The 27,785-nt window shown below is 43.2% G+C and overlaps 1 protein-coding gene across 14 annotated transcripts in view; it reads left to right on the top strand.

The window, feature by feature from the left end:
- Positions 1-27,785, top strand: part of KTN1 (kinectin 1) — a 77,346-nt gene that overhangs the window by 16,926 nt on the left and 32,635 nt on the right. For 8 of the 14 annotated variants that reach the window (XM_074584242.1, XM_074584238.1, XM_074584237.1 and 5 more), the window contains exons 2-15: positions 6,401-6,953; positions 8,554-8,691; positions 11,078-11,245; positions 13,579-13,709; positions 15,676-15,792; positions 18,456-18,596; positions 20,390-20,496; positions 22,065-22,197; positions 23,234-23,321; positions 23,622-23,788; positions 24,429-24,497; positions 26,342-26,379; positions 26,984-27,074; positions 27,384-27,452. In XM_074584242.1, coding sequence (XP_074440343.1) covers positions 6,431-6,953; positions 8,554-8,691; positions 11,078-11,245; positions 13,579-13,709; positions 15,676-15,792; positions 18,456-18,596; positions 20,390-20,496; positions 22,065-22,197; positions 23,234-23,321; positions 23,622-23,788; positions 24,429-24,497; positions 26,342-26,379; positions 26,984-27,074; positions 27,384-27,452 — 1,980 coding nt within the window. In that variant the 5' untranslated portion in view covers positions 6,401-6,430. The remainder of the gene's footprint in view (positions 1-6,400; positions 6,954-8,553; positions 8,692-11,077; positions 11,246-13,578; positions 13,710-15,675; positions 15,793-18,455; positions 18,597-20,389; positions 20,497-22,064; positions 22,198-23,233; positions 23,322-23,621; positions 23,789-24,428; positions 24,498-26,341; positions 26,380-26,983; positions 27,075-27,383; positions 27,453-27,785) is intronic. The other 6 variants (XM_074584240.1, XM_074584241.1, XM_074584235.1 and 3 more) reach the window with 2 other exon arrangements.

The following is a 27,785-nucleotide window of genomic DNA, read 5'->3' as shown; positions in this document are numbered from 1 at the left end:
TGGCAACCTCCTGTAGCCATATTGCGCTCTCGGCTTGCTCTTGGCATCACTGCTGCAATTTGTCAGGTGTTGGCTCTAAAGATGTATTAAAAAAAACCAAACAAACCAAAACCTAAAAGTAAAGGCTTTTGTTGAAGCGAAGCTGCTCTTCTCTGGAATTTAATAAATAGTGAGTCTGTGTTAACTAACATCAAGCAACTGAGAGCAGACAGAGCCCAACAGATGGTACAAACAGCGGCATGTTTGGAATGGAAAATATTTACCTAGAGGGTATTTGAGAAGCACTGAGATTGTGCGCTGCAAATGGCTTAATTGTATCAGTGTAATCAAGTGAAGGAGAGCAAGATTTATTGACAAGTCTCATTCTCCTCTTGCTGTTAGCAGTTTGTAGGGGGTGTCAAGCACTGCTGAGCTTCACTTGAACAGGACTCCTTCCCAGAGAGGAGAACTTTAATACGTGAATGGCTCAGTCTGTAATTTCGAGTGTCTACAGCTTTCTGCTGCTGCTGCATAAATCATGCTGTCAGGGCAAGTATTTAAATGAAAGAGACTCTGAGCTTGAACTGCTGTTTGTTATGCTTCCCCCCGGTCTTAGTTTTGAAAGGACTTCTGTAAACAGAGCATGGAAATAGAGCTATACAAGTAGAGTTTAGAAAGAATACAAAAAAAAAAAGCAGGTTAAATCTTGCCATCCAGGTCAAAACTGGCAGGCCCTTTAGCTGTTCTAGGTGGTGGGTGCTTCACATGCACCTCTTAGTTGTGCAAATTTAATGACTTGTGAGAAGACTGCGTGTGATTTTTTTTTTTTTTTTTTTTTACTTTTACTGGAAGCTGTGCCTTTTTCCTTACATAGGTGGCAGATGAGATTTATATGTGATATCTTATTTTCCTGTTTTAAAAATGGTGTTCAGGTGTAGCCAGCTCCTCACTGGTGTTCACTGGGCAGTGTGGTTTTTGGGAATGGGTAACCCTTGAATGGGAAGGTTGAGGAGGATGCTGAGTCATTGCCAGGGCTCCCTTTGTTCCCAGCGTTGCTCACCTGCTGAAATTAGCCAGGTGTTAATGAACTTGAAGCAAGTTTGATGGCCTGAAATCCCTGCCTGCTCTGACAGCTCGGCTTTCACTCGCTGCCTCCTGATGTCACCGTGCAGAAGCTCTGCTGTCTTCTGTCTTGTCTTGGGGCATGAAGAACATGTCTTGTTTCTTCAGTGACATACAGGACGGCTTAAACCAAATCCAAACCAACCAAAGCTCTCAACCTGCAGATTTTTCTCGTACTGTAGCAATGCTGATGTTAAGTGAACTGCCTTTAAGTTTTTCTGGCAGCCCTCCTTCCTAGGGAGCCCAAGAGTGCTTTAATTAGTTAATGCTCATGAACAGAGTCACAGAGAGCTGGTTGCTCCCACCGTGGCTAAACATCTTATTTAATTTTATATTTTACGTGTGGCAGATCTGGGTTTAGTTGCCTTGTCCAGCTCAAGCTGCTGGGCTTCCTCTCCCAAAGAGCTCTGGGGGAAGATGAGTTTGGGAGTGAAGCTGTTCCCAAGAGGATCCTCTTTGCAGCTGGCTGATATGGAGTGTGTTGCTTCCTCTGTGCAGGTTAAGGAAAAAATATTGTTACCTATTTGAGGAATTTATTGAATACAGATACTCCTTTGGGACTTCTTGCTGTATTCCTCGCGACTGTTGAAAGTGAGGGCTTTCTTTTAGTCAGCTAGCCAGCTTGAGAAAATCTCAGGGAAATACCCCAAATAAGGAAACTGTTGCCTTAGCTAAATCATATGTAGTATCTCTTAAACTGCTTAGTATTTTTTTTTTTAAATTACCTTGGTACCTATATTTTCCCCCCTTAATGTTAGTTTTTCAGAGAGACACAAATCCCTGGAGATTACGTGCATCTCAGGACCCAAGTGTTTCTAGAAGCTGTGCCTCTGATGTGCTGGGGCTGGGCTACGAGTGACTCATTAGCCAGATGCAGCTATAATTTATTTCTGTCTCCTCAAGTAAGCTAATCCCCTGGACCCGAACTGGATGAATATCCCATGAAATGTGGTATCTGTGCAGGGTGAAACTTGAGATTTAAATGCAAAAAGCGAAGGGTGTGTTACGAAATGCAGGGCAGTGTTAACTAGCAGAGGAAGTCAGGTGCAAGCAATAATACTGGAGCTCAGAAATAGTTATTTTCTGTGGCACGGGCTCTGTTTCGGGGAACAAAAGTGCGATTCTTTTGTTAAACGCAGGATGGGAACAGTGACCGAGTCTGCGCGCAGGCTGGGACAGATGCGGTTTGTTCCCCTTTCTCAGAATGACTGAAGGGATGTTGTGAGTTCCTGACTTAACGAAGGAGACAGGAGCGTGTCTGCAAGTGGGGAGCCTGGCACGGGCCCTGGGCAGCCCGGCTCTGAGAAACGTGCCCAATAAATATCAGGTTAAATATCAATAAATATCATATATGGATGAAAGGTGAGTATTTAACTAAATACCTTGAACTTTAAACGTAGCTGAAGTCGCTGGGCCTGTTGTTGGCAGCAATGAGGAGGTGTGTACGTGCAGTTTCTCCCGGGTGTGCCTTGCTGGGGAGAGCTGTTGCAGCCGCCACCAGAAGTTGTCCAAGAGAGGGCTGTGAGTGAGAGAAGTCCCCTTGCAGCACTTCCAGGGGGGAGAATTAATATTTTTGTGAGGGTATCTCACGTTTCAATAGCTAAAAAGAATGGAAGGAATGGCAAAACTAAATCCTGAGCAGCAGTTAAGCTGGTATGCGTAATGTAGCATTCACTTTTTTCTGGTTTAATAAAAGGAACTTCTCTGTCCTGTTTCTTTTTGTATGGTGTAGGATTTTCCCCCCCCGCCCAGATTGCTTCTGTTTTTTTTCTAGATGGCTTGTCAGTGTAATACAGAGGTATAAATGGGAACAGAGAAACTTTTTAAATAATTGTAGGTTGTCGGAGGGCAACTGGGAACCGTGTGTGAGCCAAAACACTGTCTCTTTACCCCCATGGCAAGGATGCCACTTCATAAAGATGTCTTGACAAGGGCCAGATGGTGAAGGATGTCATCTTGTCATTCTGCATGAAGGATACCAGCAGCAATGTATCCTTCTAGAAGTGATTTTTAAATGCCCTTGCTCATGCTGGGCTGAGATAGAAAACTAGTGTATAACTATCAGAGTAGAGCGCTTGTTCGCCATTCCCAGGTGTTCTTAATCAATTCTAGTTACATTCTCAGGCTTTTACTTCATTTTTTTGAGCTCTGCTTCCCTGGATTTGTGCGTTTGTAATTCCCCATTGGACTTTGGAGATCAAATCTGCATGCCTCTGATGAGTGTTTGGGGTGGAAGCCTTCATCTGCCTCACGCTCTGCTTCACCCTGATGAGCGAGAGGAGGACGGGAGCAGTGACTGAGTCTGATGCTCTGAAACTCAACATTGCCAGGCTGCAGGGTGCAAGCGATGCCATTCCACAAGTGGAGTTGAGTCGGGAGGGGAGAGCAGGGCGGTGGACGGAGGTTCGGCAGGGCTTTGGTACTCGGCCAGCTCTGAGATAAGACCTCATCTTGTCCAGTCCCTCTTCCCCGCTCGGCCTAGCAGTTACAACTATGTAGTTACAGCTCCTCTTGAAAGCAGATGAAGCTTTTACACACGTCTAGCCTCTCTGGTCTCAAAGCAACAGTCATTTTCTGCTTGTAACTTCGTCCTGCCTTGACCATCACACCTCCTGACACTTGATGTCTCAAACTTCTACAACATGTGTTTTGCTAAGCGCATGATTCGAGCTGAGCATCTGGCCTCGGGCACTAGGAAAAGCATAGGGACGGCTGCAGGGTGGGATCCTCCCAGCGTGGCTGAAGCAATGGGATGAATTCCCAGCCAGCTGCGTGCTTTTGTATCGGCAAGGCAGAGGTGGACTTCTCCGGGATCTTTGTGGTTAGGTATTGTAAATTGTTGTGGTGATATATTGTAATGATCAACTTAATTACACTTCTGAAAATTCTGCTTTAATTACATATTTACTTTGGGGATTATCTTCTCCCGTAAGCATTCAATATTGACTTTGGCTGAGACAACTTTTCAAGATCTGCTTCCTTCAAGAGGTGACTAATATTAGATCACTTAGTGCAGGAAGCTGGTTTTATCAGGTAGCTGCAACTAATCATTTTGAAAGCTCCAGCTTAGTTGTGAGCATCTGTGCTTTTTCTTCCTAAAAGACAAGCTTTTCCTCCCATCCCTCTCAGCCCTTCTGAAACTTTCTGTGCTGGATGTAACTCTAGACCCAAGCCTTTTCAGTGAGCTGCAAGTATGCAGAAAATAATTACAAACTGGGAGGAGACTTACGGTTAAGACAACTGATGAATAATTAGTGTATTGAAATGTTAATCTTCTGTTTGGATAACTTAATAGCCAAATTAGAGTTCCCACTCCTTGCTTTCTGTGCTGCTCAATGCACTGTACAAATATATTATCACAGTAACTCCTCTCTGTTACAACATACTATACTAAGAAATTATTACATATAACAACTCTTCCCTCTTGAGCTAGAGCCAGGCTCCAAACCAAGCTCTCGCCAACGTGGCAGGATGGCAAGCCAGTTTGAGAGCAGCTTCCAGCACAGCCAGGAGTTGAGGTAAAGCAACCTTAAATGTAAGACTATCAGGTATTTAAAGAGCAATCCTCTGCCCAGAAGAAAGGAAAGCCTGTCCTCTCCCTGTACCATGCAACTTCATGCAACTACATGAATTTTATTCCCTGTTCTACATGAATTTTATTCCCTGTGCCATCAGTAGCCACATCTATTTTCTTTTTCTAAGCAGCAGTGGAAATACTCCAAGCAGTATTGTTTAAGGTGTAGAGCAGTTAGTTCCCCCTCCAACTCTGTTGGGGTCATCTTGCTTGTGTCTAAGCCTATGTGAAGCTCTCGTCCTCAGCTTGGTTGAGGAGAAGCAGAAGGACATACTGATGTATAACTGTGCCTAGGGTCACTAGCGGTACAAGCTTCTCCGAGTGTTTTTTGGGGACCATCGCACGTCTTGGCTGTGTTGGGGGATGCTGCAGTTGGGCAGTGGCTGCAGAGAAGGTGATGAAGACAAGAATGGGTCTCCCCAGGGACAGTTGAGTTGAAGAGTCATCTTTTCTTGTGTAGAGGGAAATGTAGTTGAAGCACGTGCTTTCCATGGTGGTTTTTTAAACTGAGTTGTTGAATTGGGAGTTGCACTTGCTTAATTACAGTTTTGATTGTTGTTTTTCAATAGTTGGTGCTTTTTTTTTTGTTTTTGTGGTGTGTGGTTTTTTTTTTTCCCCCTGGAACAAACAGTCTGGAGAAGACTTGAATTCTGTTGTTGAGTTGTTGTTGAGACCCCATCCCCGGAGGTGTTCAAGGCCAGGCTGGATGGGGCTTTGAGCAGCCTGGACTGGTGGGAGGCGTCCCTGCCCAGGGCAGGGAGTGGGACTGGGTGATCTTTAAGGTCCCTTCAATCCAAACCATTCTGTGATTCTTTCTGCAAAAATCCAGCTCCGTTTGTAGTGATCAGTTGTTAAATAGGAAAATCTGGCTTGTCTTGTCCCCAAAGATAGGTTTTTAGCTTCATTCTGACTTCTTTAACTCTGTGGTTCCTGCTTTTTTTTTTTTTAAAAAAAAAAAGAAAAAAAAAAAAGAATGCTTGGGGCATAAGTTGTGTTTTCAGCAAATTATCATGGAGTCATTTGATTTATTAGTGCCCTGGAAGTTGTATGCTGTTACATGCACCAAATAAGTAACAGATCCCCCTGCTTTCCTATAAATGTGTGTAATTTTCATGAGTTTAAAACTGGGTTTTAGACTTCAAAAAGCAGTTTCGAAAATAGCTGATTCTTTATGGTTGACTTTATGGGCTCTCTCTCCCTCCTTCCCTCATTCCACTTCTGAAGCTGTCATAAATCTGGGAACAAAAGGAAGTTGAAATGTAACTCCCACTTGCCAAGATAAAAATCTTAATTCGTTATATTTGATTTACGACAAAAAAAAATGTGTTGCTCTGCATATACTGGTCCTTATTTCACGGCCTCTGAAAGTGCTGTCTCATGTATTTCTGAAATCAAAAACTTTAATGTTATGGAATTCACTTAGAAAGGAAGAGTGAGGAAGCTGAAGAAAAGTAAGGAAAGAGGAGAACTACTCTCTTCCAAGATCAGCAGTCTTGGAAACTGCACTTCCTTCTTATCCTAGTTAACAATTTTGAAGCAAATGCTAAATGACTCCAGAAGTTGTTCCATCACTGATGCAGTTCGGTAACTTTATCAAAAGCTATTTTAAGGCTTCTCTAAAACACAGACGAAGCTTTTTTTATTATTAAAATTGGTGGGGTAAATAATATCGAAGAAAACATGTTCAAAACCTAATTTTTCTTCTTTTTCTTTTTTCCCCTATAGGTTTTTTAAATATAGCTAAGAAAAAGCACAATGGAGTTTTATGAGTCTACCTACTTTATCATCCTCATTCCTTCTGTGGTTATTACAGTCATCTTCCTCTTCTTCTGGCTTTTCATGAAAGAAACTTTATATGATGAAGTCCTTGCAAAACAGAGAAGGGACCTAAAGTTTCCACCTACCAAGACTGATAAAAAGAAAATGGAGAAGAAGAAGAACAAGAAGAAAGAAGCTCAGAATGGGAACATCCACGAGTCTGACTCTGAAAGTGCACCTCGGGACTTTAAGCTCGCTGATGCCCTGGGTACGGATGAAGAGCATGTTGCTCCTGTTCCCTTGAGCGTGACTGAAGCATCTACTGGCATTAGAGAACGGAAGAAGAAGGAGAAGAAGCATAAGGCTGTTCAAGATGATCATGTAACTAAGGAGTCGGAAGGATCCAAGTCTTCAGGCAAGAAAGTAGAACCAGTCCCTGTTACAAAACAGCCCACTCCACCATCTGAATCAGCAGCATCTAAGAAGAAGCCTGGGCAGAAGAAGCAGAAAAATGGAATGGGTATCTGATGTTGCATACGCTTCTTGCACAGAACGCCAAAATCGTGTTCTGCTTTTTGCAAGGCCACAGAGTGTCTCTCTCACAACTGTTCTGGCTGATCTCTATGGGGCAAAGCTCACTTCTAACCTTTTCCTTTTAATGAGCTGTTCACTTTTTCTCCCTGTTTTCATCTGGCAGCAATGCTCTGGTTTTCCTCCTCCCATCCTTGCTTTCCTTCTACTAAGGAGTGTTGAGTGAACAGAGTAGCTCGTATCTCTGCTTTGCTCTATGGTTTGGCTGCATTGCTCTCAAGCTGTCAACGTTTTGATTACCTGAAAGAAGATTTAGGTGTTTGCTGTGTGCATTCTGATGTCAAGCTATGAAAAAGTGGAGTCCTAAGAGCAGTTGGTCTGGTAAGGAAGGGCATCCAGGGAAACTTTGTAGCAGCCTGTGCAAAACAAATCACTGTTTAAGTGCGGGCTTCATGTACAAAGAGGTGTTTGGTGGCTGATTCATGGAAAGTAGCACTTAGAGCTGCTTCCCACCTCCTACACCTCTATAATTGAATTGAATTGATGCTAAAAGAATGGTCTAGTCATTGTAATGGAAACATCCAACCTAGAACGGACCAAAAACTGTAGTCAGAATCACCTGTCACTGTCTTGACTGTATCCTCAGCAGAAGTAGACATGTCTCAGTGTGTTGGCTCAGTGTTCTGACTATGAATAGAAGTTAAAAAAGAATAGGAATAAGTGAAAACCAAAGCATTTGCAGATCACCCTTTTGAGATGCGGGCATAACAGGTTTGCTACAGGGAGCGAGGAAAAAGAATGACATTGCTGCTTGATGAGGTGGATTTTTTTCTTTTTCTGAAAAAAGGGAGAAAAAAGACTCACCCACTATTAAAAAAAAAAAAATAATCTTGTTTGTGGGTGTTCTCCAAAAATCTCTGTGGCATGGTTAAAATGTGGTCTGCAAGCACTGTTCTGAGGGCAGCCACAACTAACTCTTATCCTTGATTACAGGAGCTAACACCATAACCCCGTATTGTGTGTGTTGGCTCTGACAAGAATATTATATAGCAGGGGCTGTCCAAAAAGATAAAAAATTTCTCACTAGAAACAACTTTTTAAAAGAACAGTTCCCTAATGTGAAAGACTTATTTTCTGCTTCTCACAGTCCCAGTAGCTATTGGGGGTGTGTGTGTAAAATACCCAGGTGGGTTCATGGAGGGGAATAAAATACTTCCTGCAAATGAGAAACTGATATGGGTAACGTGTGCTGTCTGCTCTGTCGCAGTAAAACCTGGATTGGGTTTATTAAACTGTTCCTTGCGTTGCTGTACGTTCTGCTTGCAGATAAGATTCCTGTCTGTCAAAACACTAGGTGCTGTGGCTCTTGACTCCTAAACCTATCTGTTGCTTTGGGGTCTCGTCTGATATGGGAAGCATATGTGTTTGTGAGCGTGTGTGTACATATATATGGATGACTTTGTTCTGATTTAAAATACGTGGGTTTCTCTCTTCTGGGGGTGGACTTCAGTAGTTATTACAGATGGACTCACTTAAAAGTGATGATGAGAGTGTACAGAAGAGCATATTGTCTTAATTGTCTGTTACAGATGATCAAGATAGTAAGATTGATTCTGTTGTATCTCCTGCCAAAAAGCAAGACCCGGTCGTGCTCCACCAAGAGATAAAGCAAGAAAATGTATCGGGAAAGAAGAAAGTCTCTGCAAAGAAGCAGAAAGTTGATAACGGTGAGAATACAGTCCGTGACTTAGGTCAGATAATCCTGATAAAACCTTTTTTCTATCCATACTTTAATTTCCAGGTAGGAAAGATTGTTCAGCCTGAGATGCTGTGATTTTATGAACATCTGGTACCACTGCACACGGGATGATGTGCACCTTTCCGTGAGCTCTTTTGGATCCAAACATCCACCCTTGAATTGAGGAGTAATATGTTAGCTTAGAGTATAAGCTGAGCAGGCTCTAAGTTGCTCTGAGCGAGGCATGTCTAGAACTGCTGCAGTTGTCTGCCCCAAACAAGACCGCAATTTTTTTAGCCAGTTGCTTTGACCACGTTCCTCTCTTATTGTCCTTTTGTTAGCTAGCCGTTGCTCCAACACAAACTGCTCATCTTTGCTGTCAAGGCTCTTACTGTTTGTCATCCCTCATTCTCTGCCAAGATGCTGTTTCTTGTCTCCTGTTGGCGCAGTCTGCCTCTGTGATTGTTTTTTCACAATGAGTGCCGTTGTGTCTGGGCCTTTGGGAAGAGCGTGACCATGAAGTTCTGTGAGGCCACCTTGTTAGCTTCTCAAAACTCTTCTTTACTGGGACAGCTATGGAGAAGTTGGCAGCTGGTGGACTGCTCCTGGAGTAGACAGTGTTGGTCACTGTTTCCATTATGCTTTGATCAGGTCATTAGGGTCCAGATCAGTTGTTGGCCCTGGTCAGACCAGGTTCTTGGAACCCTGGTGGGGTTCCAAGTAGCGTATGGTTCCTGTATCTTATAAAAACTGAAAAACTTTCAGATTATTCCTGAAAGAAAACTACTGATGAGGAACCTGCTGTGTGATTTGTCTTTTACGGATGTTTTTGTGCTCTTCCTGATGCATCCAGTGCCCTTTCTGAGGGACCACTTCATTAACCACAAGCTTGTCTGTATGTGGCTAATACTCAAATAAGCGTCGATACCAGCTCAGCCAGCATTAAAGCTAAGCTGTCAGTGCTACACAGAAATAGCTCATGCATTATTTGAATGCAAGCTCTTTTCTTTTAAAGCCACCTCTTCAAAATGACAGAGCAAACATTAGCTGTAGTGGGCATCCGGATTAGCCAAGACAGTACTATGGGGATTTCGGATGTTACTGACGCTGCAAGATGTCTCGTTGATATTAAATAGACTTTTGAAAGGTGGGTAATAAAATGAGGAGGGAAAGTTAATAAGGAGAAGAAGGGGAAAGGTGAAGATGGTAAGTGGATTAGATGGTGGATAGTTCTGCTAGAGGAGAGCTCTCCTCACTTCTGAGTTTGCAGTGTACCTGCAGGTGTTTGCAGGCTGCTTAAGTGGAAAGACTCCCAACAGGTGACACAAATGGTCCATAAGCCTATTTTGCTTCTTAACAGCAGCCAGAATATAAAGTGTTTTCTAACCAGCTCTCTGGCAGCCAGGAGTGCGTGTTCATCTGGCCTGAAACCTTGCATCCCACCCAGTTCCTCTTCTCTCTGGTCTGCTGTGTGGCATCTGTTGTCCATCAGCCTTGGGTCAATGAGTTTTCCTGCTGTGGCACAGCTCCACGGGTAGTGTCTCGTCCTGCAGGCAAAGTGGACCAGCAGCTCAGGCGCTGGACAAGCAGCAGATCTGGCTTTGTTGCTGGCTGTACGTTGTCCCTGGTCTGTCGCTCTTCCTCTCCCCTCCCCTGCTTTTGTCTCAGCAGCGCAGGCTGAAAAGCTCTTTGGGCAGAGGCTGATCATCAACTGCATTTATGCAGTGCTGTGTGAATGGAGGCCCGAGGTTGGTCAGTACCTCTGGGTACCTCTCTGAATATTAATGATGCCTAAAGCCTGCTTTGACGGATGAGATATCTTCATTAAGTGCAGTTGACTCTGCATGTGAAATAAGCTTGATTGCTATCCCTACTGCGCAATGTGCCTAAACGGTTTAGTTCACTGGTGATGTAATCTGGGTGAGAATGCTGGTGGTAAGGTATCGGTTTTTAACAGAATAGGGGCAAAAGGCTTTACTATACTTGTGCTTCAGAGATGCTGAATGACTTCATATGCAGCCACAAGTAAACCGATCTCATTTGATGCCATGTTTGCAACTTTCTCATTAAAGTGAAATGAAAGTCAAAATCTAAAGGTTCTTCTCTGCTACTTGTTAAAATGCTAAAAGGCAGCTTTGGAAATAGAAATTTAATTGAAGCTATTAAATTACTATGCATTAGAGACCTTTATTTAATGAACTTACCTGAAGAGCTTTAATGAGTTAAGCTCTGAAGGATAATAGAAACAGAGAGTGTAACTAACTAGCTCTAGAGATGCTTTAATCCAACTCTCTTGTATGTTATGTACCTTTTCTAAAAACGTTGATGTCAATTATTACAAAGCTTTAACGCATCCTGTGGACTTCTGATTACAGTTTTGGTGGATGAACCTCTTATTCAAGCAACTACATATATTCCTTTGATGGATAATTCTGACACTGGCACTTTGGAAAAGCGAGAAGTGGTTGAAGTAGCAAAACAAAACATGAATGAGGGGATCCAGAAGAGCAGTGGCAAGAAACTGAAGAATGAAACAGATAAAGGTAAGGAACCAATAATGCGGTCTGTCTTAGGTCTGTCTTTCCTTTCCTTCAGCCTGGAAACCTGAACAGGGGAGGCATGCTGTGTATGTGGGGAGGGGTATGCTCTCTTATTTGCTTGGAAAAAGTGATTTGAGGAAAAGATTTGTGGTTGCAGGACACTGGTTCTTGTCTGTGCCTGTTTCCCCCCTGTCTTTGGCACTGTTGAAAGGGCACTGCGCCATCTGAATCCTTTTAACGCTGACTGTAGGCTTTTGTATCCTCATAGCGAGCAAACGGGTGATCACAGACCACACAGATGCATGTGAGCTAGTTTTACAGTAGGTAGTTCAGGCATCACTAACAGTGATGGACTCTGGAGCTTTCAACATGAGCTGTTGGAGTCTGTGTGAGACTGGGAGCGCAGCTCTAGGGCCGTTCACGGAGCTAGTTTGGGCTGATGAGCCAGTGTGTATTTCTGAGTGCAGCACAGAGTTACCCAAAGCAAATCACTGGTGGAGATTGAGTCTGGCACTTCCCAGCAAGACTTCGGATTTTCCTTTTAATGCAGTTGGACTTGATTGGGACAGAGGAGCTTCCTTCATCCTCTCCTGTGGAGGCCTGGAGTGATTCATGAGCGGTGTGTCCCACCCTGTAATGCTAAATAGGCCACTGACCTGCTCAAAGCATGCCAAACTTAGTGAGCCATGAGGTGAGACCCTCAAATTTGTGCGCAGCCAGAGAGGAGAAACTAAGTGACTGACCGAGCAGTGGCTCCCTGCTCAGGTTTGTACAGAAGGTTGGCTTGCCAACACTGCCTGGTCACTGACTGCACTCTTTGAAACCTCTTTTTGGAGTTGTCTTCTAAAATGCTCACTTGAAAGCTTCCTGGCGACTCTTTGTGGTATCTAGATTGGATTCCCACTTGCCTGAGGCTCCCCTTGTGCTTCTAGTTCAATGGCTGCGTATTACTGCCCTGCAGCGTCAAAGCCTCTCATGTGCACCCGTCCCTTCTCATTTCCTTTGCAAGCTGTAACCTTCTATACAAGCTCCTAATTCTCCTGTGTCAGCTGGGATTTGCCCTCCCAATATAGAAATCTTCCCCCATTCTAACTGTAAGCTTCTTGGGTGCAAGGGCAAGATCTTCCTGCCTCGAGGGAGCACAGGGCTCAGGCTGGTCCAGGCCAAGCTGTGGTAGACTCCTGGCTAACCAGCCTCTGCTCCCAGGATTTTGACACATTCCTGGTAACAGCATCACATCATTCATGATGTCAGTGCAGCAGTGATGTGATCTGAAGTCTGTGGCCAAGACTCAGTTGGATTTAGGATGAGGAGAAAGCATGCTGGAAGTTCTCAGTGCTTCCCCCACACCTCCCTGGATGCTGTTATTCAGTGATTTGTTTTAATGCTCGGTAATTTCTCTTAAGGGCTTAGTATCACCAGCACTTTTTTGTTCTTCATTCATTTTTCAAACTTTGGAGAGGTTTGGGTTTGTGTGGCACGTTTTTAGTACCTGTGATGGGAAACCTGGACGCTTCTCCATGAGCTTTGGAATGCTTTTTCTGAACCAAACACCACTTTTAAGGTTTCTTTTTTTTTTTCCCCCCTTCAATCCCTTCACGAACTTTTGCGCACTGGTGAATATTTGACAGAGATACTGGATGCCTCGGTTTTGTGCTTCCACTTACTTAAGTTAGGGGGCCACCTAATGACCTGTGTGTGTGCAGCCTGTTTTTTTTATGCACAAGTTTTCCTGCAAGAGCATAGTTAGGTTGAATCCTGTTTCCTTGTTTATGTCTTTTTAAACACTTACTGATTTATTTTCCTACTGCTGAACTCCTCCTGCAGCAGTTCATTTCCAAACTTAAAATGATGGAATATTTTTCTGATTCCCGTATATTCTAATCAGAAATGTGCCAGTTCTTAAATTTGTTACCTTGTCTTTTGCATATTACTTGTGGAGCCAGGCTGTCCTTTAAACTGAGAGCTCACTTTGAATTACTATCACAATACACTAGAAAGGACTCTTCAAGTTTTCACGTTCATGCTATTTTTTCCCCACAAAATCTGTGTTATGCTTTTGTCGTCTTGCTAGCAACACTATAAATGTTACCAACTGCACAAACAAAGTGGTGGGATTTTTTTTTTTTCCTAAAACTGTCAGCTGGCAGATTGTTATCAGATTTAAATTGGAGATAAGTTGTTTTTACTGAATGTTCGTGACCTCTTGCTTCTTGGCATTTCAGACTGAAATTAAATGTAATGCATAATGATACCCTATCGCATGCTGTTTCGAGGCAAAATAAATAATTCTGTACGGAGTCCAAAGTAAATATATCCTCCCTTCTGTGTTGCAGAGAATGCTGAAGTAAAATTTAAAGACTTTGTAATGGCCATGAAGAACATGATCTTCAGTGAAGATGAGGCCCGTTGCATAGTGGAGGTGTTAAAGGAAAAATCCAGTGCAATTCATGATGTCTTGCAGAAGGTGAATGACTCTGGGCTGGGGGGAGAGAAGGCTGTTAAATAAGAAGAAGTTGCAAGAGATGCTGTCAAATTAGTGATATCAATGTTCTGTTGTGATTTCTGCATTCTGTTTTTGGGAGACTTTTTCCATCTGGTCGGCGCTTGCTTTGCATGCAGAAAGCAATTGTCAGATGTCTTGTGTGCTGCCATCTGCCATCCCATGGGCTGGCTAGACAGGCTTTTGACCGCTCGTAAAGAGCAGACATAACCACGGAGAGTAGGGTATATAAGGTAGGGCTGCAGCTGCCGCCTGTGTGTTGGCACAGGGGAAGGCTATCTGGTGACTTTCAGGAGTGATGTGTAAATGGGATAAGCTATAGTAGAAATTAAGAAAAACCTACTGTAGCTGTGCACTCGATCAACTATTTCTGTGTTTTTTAAGTCTATAAATTCTAGCCTGCTGACTACTATGGATATTTTTCATAGGATTGTAGGGCAATATGGATATGGAAAGGACCTCGGGGGGTTTGTAGTCCACCCTCTTACTTACAGGGCCAGCTCTGAGGTCAGCCCAGGCTGCTCAAGGCTTTAGCCAGTCTGGGTTGAAACCTTCAGGGACTGACCGCACCTGTGCCAGTGCTCAGCAGTCTTTATTTTCTTATTTTTAAATGTTTGTATTAAGACAGAAGAGAGTGTGTGACCACCAATGTCTTACAAATACCTGCTCCTCCCTCCCATGACTCATTACGATTGTCACTTTGTGCTTGTAACATCCTGTTTGTCACATTTGAAGTCTTGCAATTCTGTATTCTTCTGCAGATATGGTACCAGAACAGAAATGGGGAACTGGATGTGTGTCAATTCAAGTAACGCAATAGAGTAGCACGTCATATAATGTGGGCTGGAAGGGACTTCAGGAGGTCATGCGGTCCAACTGCCCAAAATGGGGTCAATGTTGAATTTGGAGCAAGTTGCTCAGGGATTTTTCCATCTGTGTCTTGAAAACCTCCAAGGACAGGGACTTCATGTTCTTTCTGGGCCCCTGTTTCAGTGCTTGACTGACAACCCAACAGTGGTACCCTTGCAATGGTATTACCTGTTTTATTTGGAATAGCAGCCAGCTTGCTTGCTGTATTTTTTTTCTTCTAAAGGAAGGTTTGGTGTTAAAGCTAAACCTGTAGGATCAAAGTGGATTCCTGGGTTTGTATACAACCAAGAAATGTAATTTTCTGTAGAGGGAAATGTATTTTCCCGGCTGTAGCTCATGCAAGACACTGATAGTGTGTTGCACTGCGTACGTACACAATACCACTAAACTTCCAAACAAATTCAGAGTGCTTTTGTGGGGCTGATGCTTCTTTGCTTCTTCAGTTATCAGGCGTCATGGAGTGAAGTCTGAGCACAAGGCTTTAGAAGGTTTGCCCCTTCCCACAGTTACTTCGTTCTAGGGCCAGTATACAAGTGGCAGGGTTGTGGGGATCGTTCCTGTCCAGTTCTGTTCCCTGTAGGATCTCTGAAACTTTGTGTGTCAGTGTGCCAGCAAAAACGTAATTATGACAACTGGAGGCTCTCCTGTTGTCCATGAGTGTGGGTTGGACGAGGTGATCTTGGAAGTCCCTTCCAACCTCAATTATTGAATGATTCAGCATCTCTGTGTCTTTTTCCTTTATTTCTCTTAATGGCTGTTCTTTGTTTTCCCCAGTGCCACCACAGCAGCTCTCTTCCAACGCGGAAGCACCTTAAGAGCCCATTTATTCTCTTAATTGGTTTCAGTATGTCTGAAAATGCATTTCCTTCTCTAATGAAATCGGCGCTGCAGGGTCCATTAGAGCAGAATTGGGTACTGGTGGTGCCATGTACGCCGTGCAGACGTGCAATTCGGGGGCAGGAGGGGCTGTTTCTTCCTCTCAAGTTTGCTCTGCCGCCTGCTAGCATGTTCTGCAAGTACCTCTGGTGTGTATCATCATTTTTGTGTACTTTTGCTGCAGGCTAGCAAGGCTGAGTCCGCTGCAGCTGTACATCAGCTACAAGACAAAGAGAAAATGCTCGCTGCGATGAAGGAGGAGGCAGCCGTTGCAAAGGAGCAGTGCAAGCAGCTAACCCAGGTAAATCTAAAGAGGTTTGTGGCTATAGAGGGCTGTGGGAGAGGAGCAGGGGTGTGTAGGACTTGCAGGCAGCAAATGCTGGTTTGCTGAGCTTAGTATAAATTGAAAGGTGGAGGTTTTTACATTGGGAAAGCTTACCAAGACACTATGTTTCATTTTATGATGCTATTAATGCATTTATGCAGAGCTATTTCCCAGTAGTTTTTCCAGAGAGTTCATTTACTGAAATTTTCAAGCTGAGACTCTCTTTCTTTTCAGAAGGCTACTGTAAGAACATTTCCATCATGAGTGTTGTACGGTTTTGTGGATGCAAATGTTAAACAACTTTTCTGCATCGCATTTTTAATTTGGTATGTCTTCCAGCATTCACATGCTTGTGTGCTGTTTGGCACAACAATTATCAGTTCCCTTCAAGAAGGTAGCCGCAGAAAGTGCAGGCTGCCTGCTTAGCCCCTTGAGTTGCTGCTCTGATTGCTTTAGACTTACAGGGTTGCTGATGCACCACTGTCAAGGCTAGTTTTTGAAACTTGACTTCTTTTCATTTAGTGAAGATTTCAGAGGAAAGTAGTTATGGTAGAGCAAATAATTAGGCAGATATGGAGCAAATTGGAGCCTTTTAATTAGGCAGATATGGAGCAAATTGGAGCCTTTTGGGGGGAGGATTCTTGTGTTTTGTCTAGTTTGGAAGCACATGGGCATTAGGCACGGGAAGGTCATGTTGTGGGACAAAAGTTAGGCACAGAAAGCCCTAAAGATGGTAGCAGAGTGGCCAGAGGACACGGGAGATGGGAGCCTTGGCAGATGAGAAGAAGAGAGTGGATATTGTGTGAGCTCCTGGCAGGGCACAGGTAGGTGTTTATGTGATTGAGAGGTTTGTGATAGTCAATATATAGAGAAAGGACTTGTGATGTTTTGAGGGGCAAGAAGCAGCTCTGTTTCAGGATTGCAGGATGAAGGGGGGAGGTTTCTGCTGGTGGAGAAGCAGAGGGAATGTAGGAAGGAGCCTGGTGTGGGGGAAGCTGATGCAGCTGGGGAGAAGAACATTTGCAAAGTGGTGCCTGTGAAGGCAAGGCAGGTTCTGCAGAGGAATAGGGGTCACTGGGGGTTTTGCCATCTCGACTTGGGGAGGGAAGGGAGAAAGAGAAATTAATGGGCATTCCTGAAAGCTGGGAGAAGATGGGCAAAAACGAAGTTGCTGCCGTGCTAGAATATCAGGGGAAAAAGCTCAGCTTGACAGAAAGCTCTTACCTTCTAATTAATATGTTTCTCTGAAAAGACTGCCAAAAGCCATAGAGGGACTTCAAGGTGCAGAGATGTCTCTGCAGGGGTGTTGATAAAAATGATAGCTGGAGAGGATAAATGAGAGTACGAGGTGCGTGACTTCAGAGGTATTTGGCAAAGCATGAGTGAGGTGAAAGTTAATCTTCCCAGGATCTCCGCACAGCTCTGACAGGGTCACTGGGGGCTGCAGGTGGATGGTGGAACTGATGGAGGGGTAGGAGGAAGCTGCAATACATCCTGGTGCCCTTATATTTGTTGCATCTCATCAGATGCAAATATAACACGGAGAAGGCTTTGTGCCGAGCTGTTTGCACTGTATTTGCAAAAGTGACTTAAAACTTGGGCTGTGACTTGGGTTCCTAAATGCCTCTGTGAACATGGGCTTGGGAACTCGTGTCCCTTATTTCATTCGGGGGGAGCAGCCTCCTGAAGCTAGTAAGTTGGACCTAAAAGAGAGAATAGCTTTTATTTAAATTAAAATGGGGAAGAAGCTATCATGACTCTGAAGAGATGGAGGGTATTCAGGCTAATAATTTAGAGCACTTAAATTATGTGTCAAGGCTCTCTGGCACGGTGAGGAGCTGCGTGCTGTGCTGTGTAGATGGAGACACCTGAAACTTGGATGCTACAAATACTTCGTTCTGCCACAGGAGCTTGCTGAAAGCTGCACTTAATGTTTTTGCTTACTACACCAAGTGCATTTATATTGCAGAGGAGCAGCTCTATGGATTTCTCAGGTGTCTGGGTTGAATTACAGGCTAACAAATGATTAATCTAAATAGCAATGTGTATTTTCATTTGAAAGCTATAATACGGCATCATGCTGGTGGGATTCAGGGTGTCTCTGGCTGTTGCTGGGTACTAATAGCCCATCTCCTCTGGCAAAACTGTTGGCTTTGCAACGTGCTACGAAGCAATTACTTGCTTTCAAATGCCCTCTTCTTTTGCTACAGTTCTTTACCTACGTTATTGTGTTTTGCAAAACTTGGGGTTGTCACAGTTCTTTAGCAAAACAGAAGAATGCAGGTAAATTTGGGATGAAAATCTAAGCTCTGCCCTGTGTGATATCCATGGCTTTAATTGTTAGCACTGTGTAATTTGGCCAAACTCGATAGAAATAAGTCTCCAGCTCTTCTAAGACAACAGAAGATCAGTGTTGAAATTGGAAAACCTCTTTTTAATAAATGTGAAATCATGCTAAATCCTCATAAAGATGCTGGAATTTTGGTCAGGTCTAATGCTGTAATTTCTCTGAGCGAAGACTGATGCTGAATTTGGTTTGGTGCACTCTTGCTATATTTTTAGTTATCCTAAAAGGCTGGCTATTAGACTTTAGAAAGGAGCAGTAGATGACTTCTTTTTCCTTTCCCTTCCCACCCAAGGAGCTGGTTGCAGAAAAGGAGAGAAACGGCTTGCTTACAGCGAAAATGCGAGAGCGCATCAACACGCTAGAAAAGGAGCACGGCACTTTTCAGAGTAAAATACACGTTAGCTACCAAGAATCTCAGCAGATGAAGATAAAGGTAAAACCTTTACCAAAACTGTTGGAGTTGATGTTCATACACAAGCAGATCAGCTTCTGCTTTAGCCAGGGTACAGCATTTGGTGTTTGCTTCCACAGAAATTGGCTTCACTAATTACCATGAGCGTTGAATACGATGTGCTGGTAGCTGGTGTAACGCATCTGCATGAGGATGGGAAACTGCGTGTTAAAGTCAGTTTCCTGACTTAAAGGAGAGACAAAATGTTCTCATAAGTGACTTTTGTAGCCTGTAAAAGATCAGTGCTAGCTGGGCAGACGGTCTTTGATCTAGTTACTCTTGCTTTGTGGTATGCTGTTGAAATGTTATTCAATTAAAGTGTAAAATCTAATTGAAATACTCAACTTCAGAGAGCCACAAATTCTGTTGACCCTTACCAGCTGATAAATCTAATTTTTTTAAATTTATAGTACAGAGTGACAACAGCGTAATATATAAGAAATATCATTGCCTGGGGGAGTGTTTTGCTGAGACTATTTGAAGGGCAAGCACTTGCATTTTTTTAAGACCCTTGTTACTGTCTCCTGATGTTGCGCTGAAATGGAGTGACTTCAGAAGAGTTTGTTTCATCAGATTAAAAGGTTTGACTTAAAGTTTTCTAAGACAAATGGACCCTCTTATACCAACTTGACTGCTGTCGCAGGCGAAGCTGGAGAAAGGATGCGCAGAGGAGCCAAGGCTCTGGGTCTGCTCCCCCTGCCGATGCGCTGCAGCATTGCAGGGAAGCTGAAATTTTATTGTCAAAGCTGCTAGTTGTATCGGGCTTGTGGCCCTGCTTCTGTTGTATATCTGTTAGCATTAAAAATAAATAATAAAAAACCAAAACCACAAAGGAGAAGGGTAATCAAGAGAAGCCAAGCTAGAGGTGGTTGCCCTGCAAGGCATGGCTGTCTCCTCCTGTGGTTGTTATGCAAACCTTTGTTTGGATTTTTTTTATATAAAAAATCCTCACTGGTGAGTCAGCCATTTGATGAAACTGGGTGTTGGAAATGGTGTCAACCATATCTACAAACTGGCACCAGTAGGAGGAAGAAGATATTACAGGTGTAGGGCTGGAGGGTTTCCAAAGTAGGCTGTTGGGCTGTAAGACCAGCTATAACATTGTCTGCGTATGCAGAGTCCACTTTTTTTTTTTTCCTTTGAATCCTGTCTTTTGTTTTTGTTCGCACTATTCTGAAGCAGCCTTGGGTTATCAGGGCTTCTTTCTGCCTCAGTTTGGAACCATGTTGCAAATGCGATCAAAGCATATTATTGCCTAAATAAAGGATATATTTCATAATCTTGACTTCAGGGTGTTAGATGAGGACTAGCCTTTTGCAGTTTACATGCTATAATCAGTGTATTGTTAGTTATCTTATACTTTTTCTGCTTTATTTAAAGGCTTTGTAAACTTGTAATATTAATTTGTGGTGCATTTAATTTATTACCTTTTGGAAACGTTATTTATTGATAACCAGTTATTGACAAGTATCTAAAGTTATACAGCTGAGCATTTGGTATTCAAAGAACTACTTGTATTTAAAAATTAAAAGTTGCCTTGATGCACAGTTGGTACACTGGTATAAAAAGAAATCAGTGCTTTTATTTGAGCAAGAGGGTCTGAGTTGCCTAATTTAACTGAAGAGTGGGGGTGTGAGGAAGGAAGTGCCCCCTTCCAAAAAATCCACTTAGTTTTGTTTAATTAAACTATGGTGATATCTTACCTACTATTACTGGTCTTTTACTTCTCCTTAGTTTAATCTGTTTTAGAATTGATCTTTTTTCCCCCCCATCAGTTCCAGCAACTCCGTGAGCAGATGGAGGCAGAAATAAGCCACCTGAAGCAGGAAAACGGTATCCTGAGAGATGCTGTCAGTACTTCTACCAATCAAATGGAGAGCAAGTATGTTAGCAGCTACTCGAAGCTCTGTGTGTTTTTAAGCTTTCCCTGAGGAGTTGTTTTGGCTTCTGCTTCTTTTGTTTCCATCTCCTTGGCTGTCTCTGAATTTGTGGTTACAGTAGGAACATGGTTATTTTGGGCTGGGGAGGCAGCTATTTGTATTTGCATCGAGTCAAGGCTTTCAAAACAGATTATTGTCTTCTATCGGTTTGAAGCCTGAGCTTTTAAGAGTGTGGGTGCTGAGGCTCGAATGGAAAAGTGCAGAAGTGCTCAGCCACAGTTGGTGTTTTTGGCAGGGTATGTATCCATTCCCCTGGGGCTTTAGGAGAGGCGCTGATACTGGCCTCTTGGGAGAACAACAGCTCTGAACTTATAAATCAGTCTTGCAATAAGAAAAAAAAAAATCTCAGCACCCTGCAGTTAATGGTACTGCTAGGGTGGCACTTGGATTTATCTGCTGGTGTCGCAAATATTTGGAGAAACAAAAAGGCATCTCAAGGTTTTTGTCTTTTGTGAGTTATGACTTGAGCTGCCCCTGAGCTGGCAGAGAGGGTTGTATTTATTGTGGTGAAAGCTGAGTGCCCCAGTAAGGTGCGGAGTCAGATGAGTAAATCGCTGACAGCGAGCTTCAGCCTATAGAAAGCAAAACTGGCACTTTATATGCCCTCAGATATTTGATTTGTTACTGTTGGGGACTAGAACATTAAAACCATTGTCAGGAGTTAAAAAGGGTTCCATATCTTGCTTTTCTGGCTATGCTGTTCTTGCAGAGATGCTGCTTCTGTGTGGGGTGGTCTGTTAACAGCTTCTGCGCGGCCAAGCACAGCTCAGCGGAGGTGCCTTCTGCTCACATACGTATATTGCACATATATAGGCAGGTCACTATATCGAGCACTAGAAGAAGGGAACGGGTACTCTGATTTTTAGGGGTGCCCTCTTTGTAGCAATAACTCATCGTTATCTCTCAGTTACCTTGAAGAATCCTTCATTCAGGCAAACTTAAAGATAAAAATAAAATGCTTTTTGTTCAGTTAGAGACAAAAGGGAGCCTTTTAGAATTCTTCCCTTGAGCTCTACAAATGCATCTTCTCTCCCTAAGTGAGAGAGCGCATCAGATACCTTCATAAGTTAATAGATAAGGCCAGGAGGCAATGTATAGTCCAAAGAGATGTGTGCAGTTAGTAGTCCAGGAGGAATAAGCTTGAGTAAGTTTGAGATCAATAATCCTTTATGGGAAGAGGAAAGGAATGTGAATTTCCATGTGAGACCTTTCCTTATGCTCAGCCTCTTTTGTTTATATAAGCCTGTCCAAATTACGCCCATCGGCTTGCAAACGTTTTAAAGGAACTGATGCTTGTGGCTTATTGCTGACCTTTTGTTTCTGACTCAGGGGGTTGTATTGCTGTGCTGATGGCCAAGAGTACCTGACCCTCATCCCTTTCCTAGGATGAAGCAGTGGGGGGGGGGGGAAAAACCCTGCCCAAATATAGGACTTGGTGTTGATATTTGAGTAGCTGTTGTTATGGCCTGTGCTTCTTGTAAGAAAAGCTGTGAAAATGTTTTATTTTTAGGCAGTCGGCTGAGCTGAACAAGCTGCGCCAGGATTACGCCAGGCTGATGAATGAGCTGGGAGAGAAGAGCAATAAGCTGCAGCAAGAGGAGCTCCAGAAGAAGAACGCAGAGCAGGCGGTTGCACAGCTAAAGGTGACTTGGGTTTTTTGTGCCTCTCGAGTTGCGCTCGAGGCTTTGTCTGAGCCAAGTTCTGAATCAGGCGGGATGTGAGGGGTGCGAGAATTGCTGTAGCTGTTTCCCTGGCCACTAAATCTCTCTGTCATCTTTGTATGTGCAAGTATCTATTTTCAGATAGGCTGAGCCAGCCTATGGGATTATTTAATGTTTTTATGCAATACTCTGGGTTTTGAGTGATTACAAACCTCCCTGTGAAGTGAAACTTACCTTTCCAGGTATTAATATCTTTAAAAAGCCTAACTGGGGGTGTTGAACTCTGCTTTCTATGGGTGTAAAATTCCAGCAAGATTTGGTACTTTGGAGTAGTTCATGCAGATGGCATTGTCCTTGCGTGGTTTTTATTTATTTGAAACTACATGCTTTTGCTTAAATGTATATTTAAATTTTTAAATATACTTTTTTAAGTGTTAAGATGTAAATGGACTGGCGTCTGGATGCATTTCTCTCCTCTTCTTTGGAAGAAAAGGACTTTTGTATTAATTATTTTTTTTCAGAAGGCAAACCTAGTTGTTTTGAGTGAGTAAGCCAATCCAGAGCTCATTACTTTTTTCATATTTGCAATTAAGTCTTAGTTACCAGAAGTTGTCCCTGCCTCTAGCCCTTGCAGGTGGAGAGTTGGTGTCTAGAGTTGAGACATGTTTTAATTACTAGATGCAGATTCATGTGATGCATGGCTAGTCTGGCTTCTGGTGTTAATTCTGAGCTTACAGGGCAAAGATGCTACACTTCCGTATTACAGAAACCATCCTGTTAAGAGCCTATAATAAAATCCTGTTCACAATTTGCCTTTCAAATTAATAGGCTAAACTACTCTGGGAGAAGGATTACAGGGCACTCTGTCTCTCTGATGTGCCCTAATGGAAACAAGAAACAATTCTACTTCATTGCCATATGTTTTGGGAATAGCACCAAAGAGAGAGGCACTCTGCATGTTTCAAAAAATAAATTAAAGGTTAGACTTCTTTTCATCAACTCTTTCTTCAATGTGAAGGTCCAGCAGCAGGATGCAGAGAGAAGATGGGAAGAAATCCAGGCTTATCTCAGGAAAAGAACAGCAGAACATGAAGCAGCACAGCAAGGCACGTATCACAGAATTCCCTAATAACACTTACTGCAGTGATTTGGCTGTTGCCATTTGTAAAAAAGGGGCATTTTGGAGTAAATGGCTTAAATAAAGCTCAGGTGAAGTCAGTGTTGCTTCGGCACCCTGGGGAAATAGTGTGTTGCGATACCAGTGAGTTTGAATGCTGATGAGGGAGCTGAACCTTGGCTTGATGGAATGAGGCTTCTAATCAGCCTCCCTGTTTACACTGAAAGTTATTTCCCCCCAAAGTTAAATATTTTACTTCTGAATTAAAATCCTGATGTTTCTGCTACAGATGTGCAGAATAAGCTTGTGGCCAAAGACAATGAAATCCAGAGCTTGCACAGTAAACTTACTGATACGATGGTGTCAAAACAGCAGCTGGAGCAGAGGATGCTGCAGTTAATGGAGGCTGAGCAAAAGAGAGCTACTGCGGAGGACTCCATGCAAATGCAGGTGCAGGTAATATTGCTCAAGTATCTTAAGGGTTTGTATTTTTCCTCCCGCTTTGTGCCTATGGAGATGCAGGAGTAGCCTTGAAATCTGGCTTTAGTAAAGCTTTCCCACTGAATAAAGAATGAGTAAACTGCGTGCCAGTCTATATCATCACTTATGGATTGAGACCGTGCGTGTGGTGCTGTGAGGAGGTCTGGGGCTATCTCGGACCTGAGAAACGCTCTGGGAAAGTCAGGAAAATGTGCTGACCCAGGCAATTTCCCAAACTGTGAAGTGATGCTATGGTCTGGGGAACACCCTGGAAGAGCAGCCATGTACTCTTGATGTTTGAGCTCTTCTGGAGTGATCTCTCTTCTCCTGGCATCAGGTGGTGACAGGCAGCGTGGACAGTGCTCTTGAGGGCTTCAGGGAAACCAAATGATGTGTGGTGGGCAGGGAGTATTTTTCTCTTGATACAGAACAGGTTCTTATGCTTCCACTCAAATGGGTTGATCTTAGTGGGGAGAAAAATAGCATTTTTGGCAAGTGTCTGACATATAAATCCTGAACTGTTCTTACTAACGTAATCATGGCTAAGAGCTAATCCTAGGAAAAGTTGTCTAGCTGCAGATCTCAGCCTGCTTTTCTTTCTGTGCTCTCTTACAAGGAGCTGATAGAGCAGAATGATGCTTTGAATGCTCAGCTTCAGAAGTTTCATTCACAAATGGCAGCCCAGGTACAGCATGTTCTCAGACTTTCTTTTGTAGCCTTGGATTGTGAAGTTTCATTAAAAATCAGATTTTTTTTTTTTTTTTGTGGCTGGGTATGATATATGTAATGCTGAAAGCAAAGACTTGTTAGCATCCTCTTGTCTAATGTTTCTCAAACTGGTTTAAAACTTAAGCTTCTGCTGTTCTTTTGGGGGAAAAAAGTCCAATTATTTCCTCCTGTAGCAGCTGTTGTTTATAACCAAAGGATAGAATACCTTTTTGAATGTTTGTTTTCTGTAGCTTTGCATGTGTACAATTCTGTCTTGTGGTTCTTGGGTCTTTGCAGTCCTCCTGTGAACCTCCTGATCGTACTTTTCCCTTGTGCATTGAGTTGAGACACACTGTCTTATGGTAGCTCCCATATAAAGCTGCTTGTTCATTCCAGTGGTGATTTCTGTGCAGAAAGAAGAAAAACCCAAAACCCAACCAAACAAAACGCCAAACCTGCACAGTGCCTTTCCCAATTCTTTTAATATCTGAAATTTTGACTAGTTTCTTTGAGAAATGATTTCTGTTGTCAACACTACATAAAACCTCAAAGTTGCTGAAGTTGCCTCCCTGTAGAGCTAGGTCCCAGAAATGGGCTCAGCAAGGCCCTAACTTCCATGGGCACAAGTGGAGATTGTCCCTCTGCTGTGTTTTTTAGTCATGGATGTGCTTGATGTGGTTTGATTAAGTTCGACGTCAGACTGAAAATGTGTCATTGGGCTTTGCTTGAAGAGCTTGGTGTTTTAACCCTTTGTGTGGGGAGAGCAGCGAAGAGGGAGACACTCTGGATTTACAGCATCTTCATGACCTGCTCCTTCCATCCCAGTCCTTTAAAAGGGCTTTGAAAATAAATCCCTAGGGAGACTTTACTTTTTTGTTCTGAGTTACACAAGGAGGCTGTTTAAAGGAGGGTTGGGCTTTCTGCATGTAGCCCCACCAGCCATGAAAATGCAGAACCCTTTTTCCACCATGGAAATTGTGTGTGAAAACAACACTTTGGGGAGGTGAGCTTGGACTGGATACTGCTCTGGACATCAGGGTTGATGAAACTGTTTTGGTTATTAAGGAGACCCTCTGGGACTGGAACTGTTTGTTCCCTTTGATTATTTTTTTTTTTTCTCTCTGATGCTGTTCTCTATGGTATGACCTGGATAAGGCAGTACAGGAATTGCTGTAGGGTCCTATGGGCACAAGCTCTGTGAGATCCAGGATTTTGGGGGAGGTTAAGGCCGGATAAGGAGAACCATGTATCTGAAGCACAAGTGAACATGGAAGTTCTGCCACAGCTGCTACCAAACTGGATGTGGAAGAGTCTGCAGAGGTCCCTTAATAACCGGTGTGATGGGTGTCTCCTGCCCCGTTGTGGGTGGCCACATAGGAACAGGCTTTTTCCAGGAGGGGGGGAACCCGCTTGCTGGTTTTATGCAGCTGTTTCTGTTCCTAACCCAAGTCCTGATGCACTGTGCAAGGTTTTCTTTTCTAAATTCTTTGAGTGGTTTGTCAGCAGAATGTCCCGTAAAGCACTTAATCCTTGGGAAACAAGTGCTGGTGATCCCCATGGCTTGTTTGAATCTGGTAAAGGGCAAATAAGATGGTTCATTTTTTCCCTTCGTATTGCTTTAGGACAAAGCAGAAGGGACATTAGTATGTGCTGGTATTCCTTCAACATTCCTTAGCCAGGAAATAGTTGGAATTGTCCTGTGCCAGTTTAAAATAACTAGACAAATCTTACAAATGCTATTCCTGGCTCACTGTAGATGATGATTCTTTGACTTGCTTTACTTTCAGCTATTTATATATATTTTTTTTTTTCCTTTTGCAGACCTCAGCTTCAGTGCTGGCAGAAGAACTACACAAAGTGTGAGTGTTCATTTTCCTTTGGTATTTCAGAGGTGTTACTGGCTTTTAATGCTTGCTGTCTTTCCTCCACGCACGTGCAGCGCGTATGGGAGGGACTGGTGAAAGATGTTGCTGTCTGTGCTTTTAACTTCTCACGAGACTGACTTAAGAGCTCGGAAACTGCTTCCTGCGGATTTCCCTTCCGTGTCTGGCCTCGGGTTTGGAGTCCATTGTACGTGGCTCTCTGCTACACAGAAAGCAACATCTCCTCTCTTATTTACCGCTGCCTGTGTGCAGGGTTCAGTGCAGCGTGCAGGAATGTGCGTGACCATGAGAACCGTTAGTATTTGGGCTGTATGGCTGTGCCAGGAGATTTCTCCCTTTGGGAGATGGGGTACTTGTTGTGTTGAGTCAGAGCTAGAGAATGTCCTATATGTTTTTGGCAAGCAAACAGCATGTAAAATGGATGGAAAAGCTTTTCCACCCAAAGCGTGTTGTCAGCAGGATTCAGAATAGGAGCTGTATTAAGGGCCAGCATGTATCTTGTATTTAGCCTGATGCTTAGTGTACCGCTTGCATCCAAGACCTTTTAGTACTGATATCTCATCATTTCTCATCTGTGCAGGATTGCGGAAAAGGACAAACAGATAAAGCAGATGGAGGACTCATTAGGCAATGAACATGCCAACTTAACCAGCAAGGAGGAAGAGCTCAAGGTATAATAAAAGCATATGTAAATGCCAGCTTGTACAGGGAGAGGCTCATTGGCTGCACGTACGAAATGAAGCCCACAAGGTGGCTGCCTTTAGATCTAGAACCACCTCCTTTGGCTACAAGTCTCCTGATTTTGTTCTTCCTGGGCAAAGCCAGTGCTTGATGCTGGGCAGCCGTTGATAAGAAACTTTTAGTTTTTTTCCTTGCTGTAACCTCTAGACTCCTTCAAAAAGTGACCTGAAATACTTTGCACTGAAGAGTGAACTTACCAATGCAAAGTGCAAATGTATTTCTCTTTCCCCTTCCTTCAGGTTTTACAGAATATGAACCTATCACTGAAATCAGAAGTACAGAAGTTACAGGCTCTGACAAATGAACAGGTAAAATAAATGTCCATTTAATATTTAAATATACTCTCTTCCTTCTACCTATTTTGGCATAAATGCAAATGCAGATCTGTTGGTTTGAGCTGTGCTTAAGCATGTTAAAGGTGTGAGATTAGAGAATCAGGCTAATACGTGATTCCCTAGCGTTCTTATAGCTGGTGGTGGACTTACTGATTACCCTCCCTTCTCCACCAGTGAAATCTGTTTCCTACTTAGATATCCAAGCAATTTCCTTGCTAGCTTTAGATTTGCAGGCGTGCCGAGTGCAGGACACTTCACAGGAGTGAACACAACTGTGCCTGAATATGCAGTCATGGCACTTGCGTA

Source organism: Larus michahellis, chromosome 4 (genome assembly GCF_964199755.1).
Source record: "Larus michahellis chromosome 4, bLarMic1.1, whole genome shotgun sequence".
Lineage (NCBI taxonomy): Eukaryota > Metazoa > Chordata > Aves > Charadriiformes > Laridae > Larus > Larus michahellis.
The sequence above is the reverse complement of the archived record's forward strand: the minus strand, read 5'-3'. Positions and strand labels throughout refer to the sequence as shown.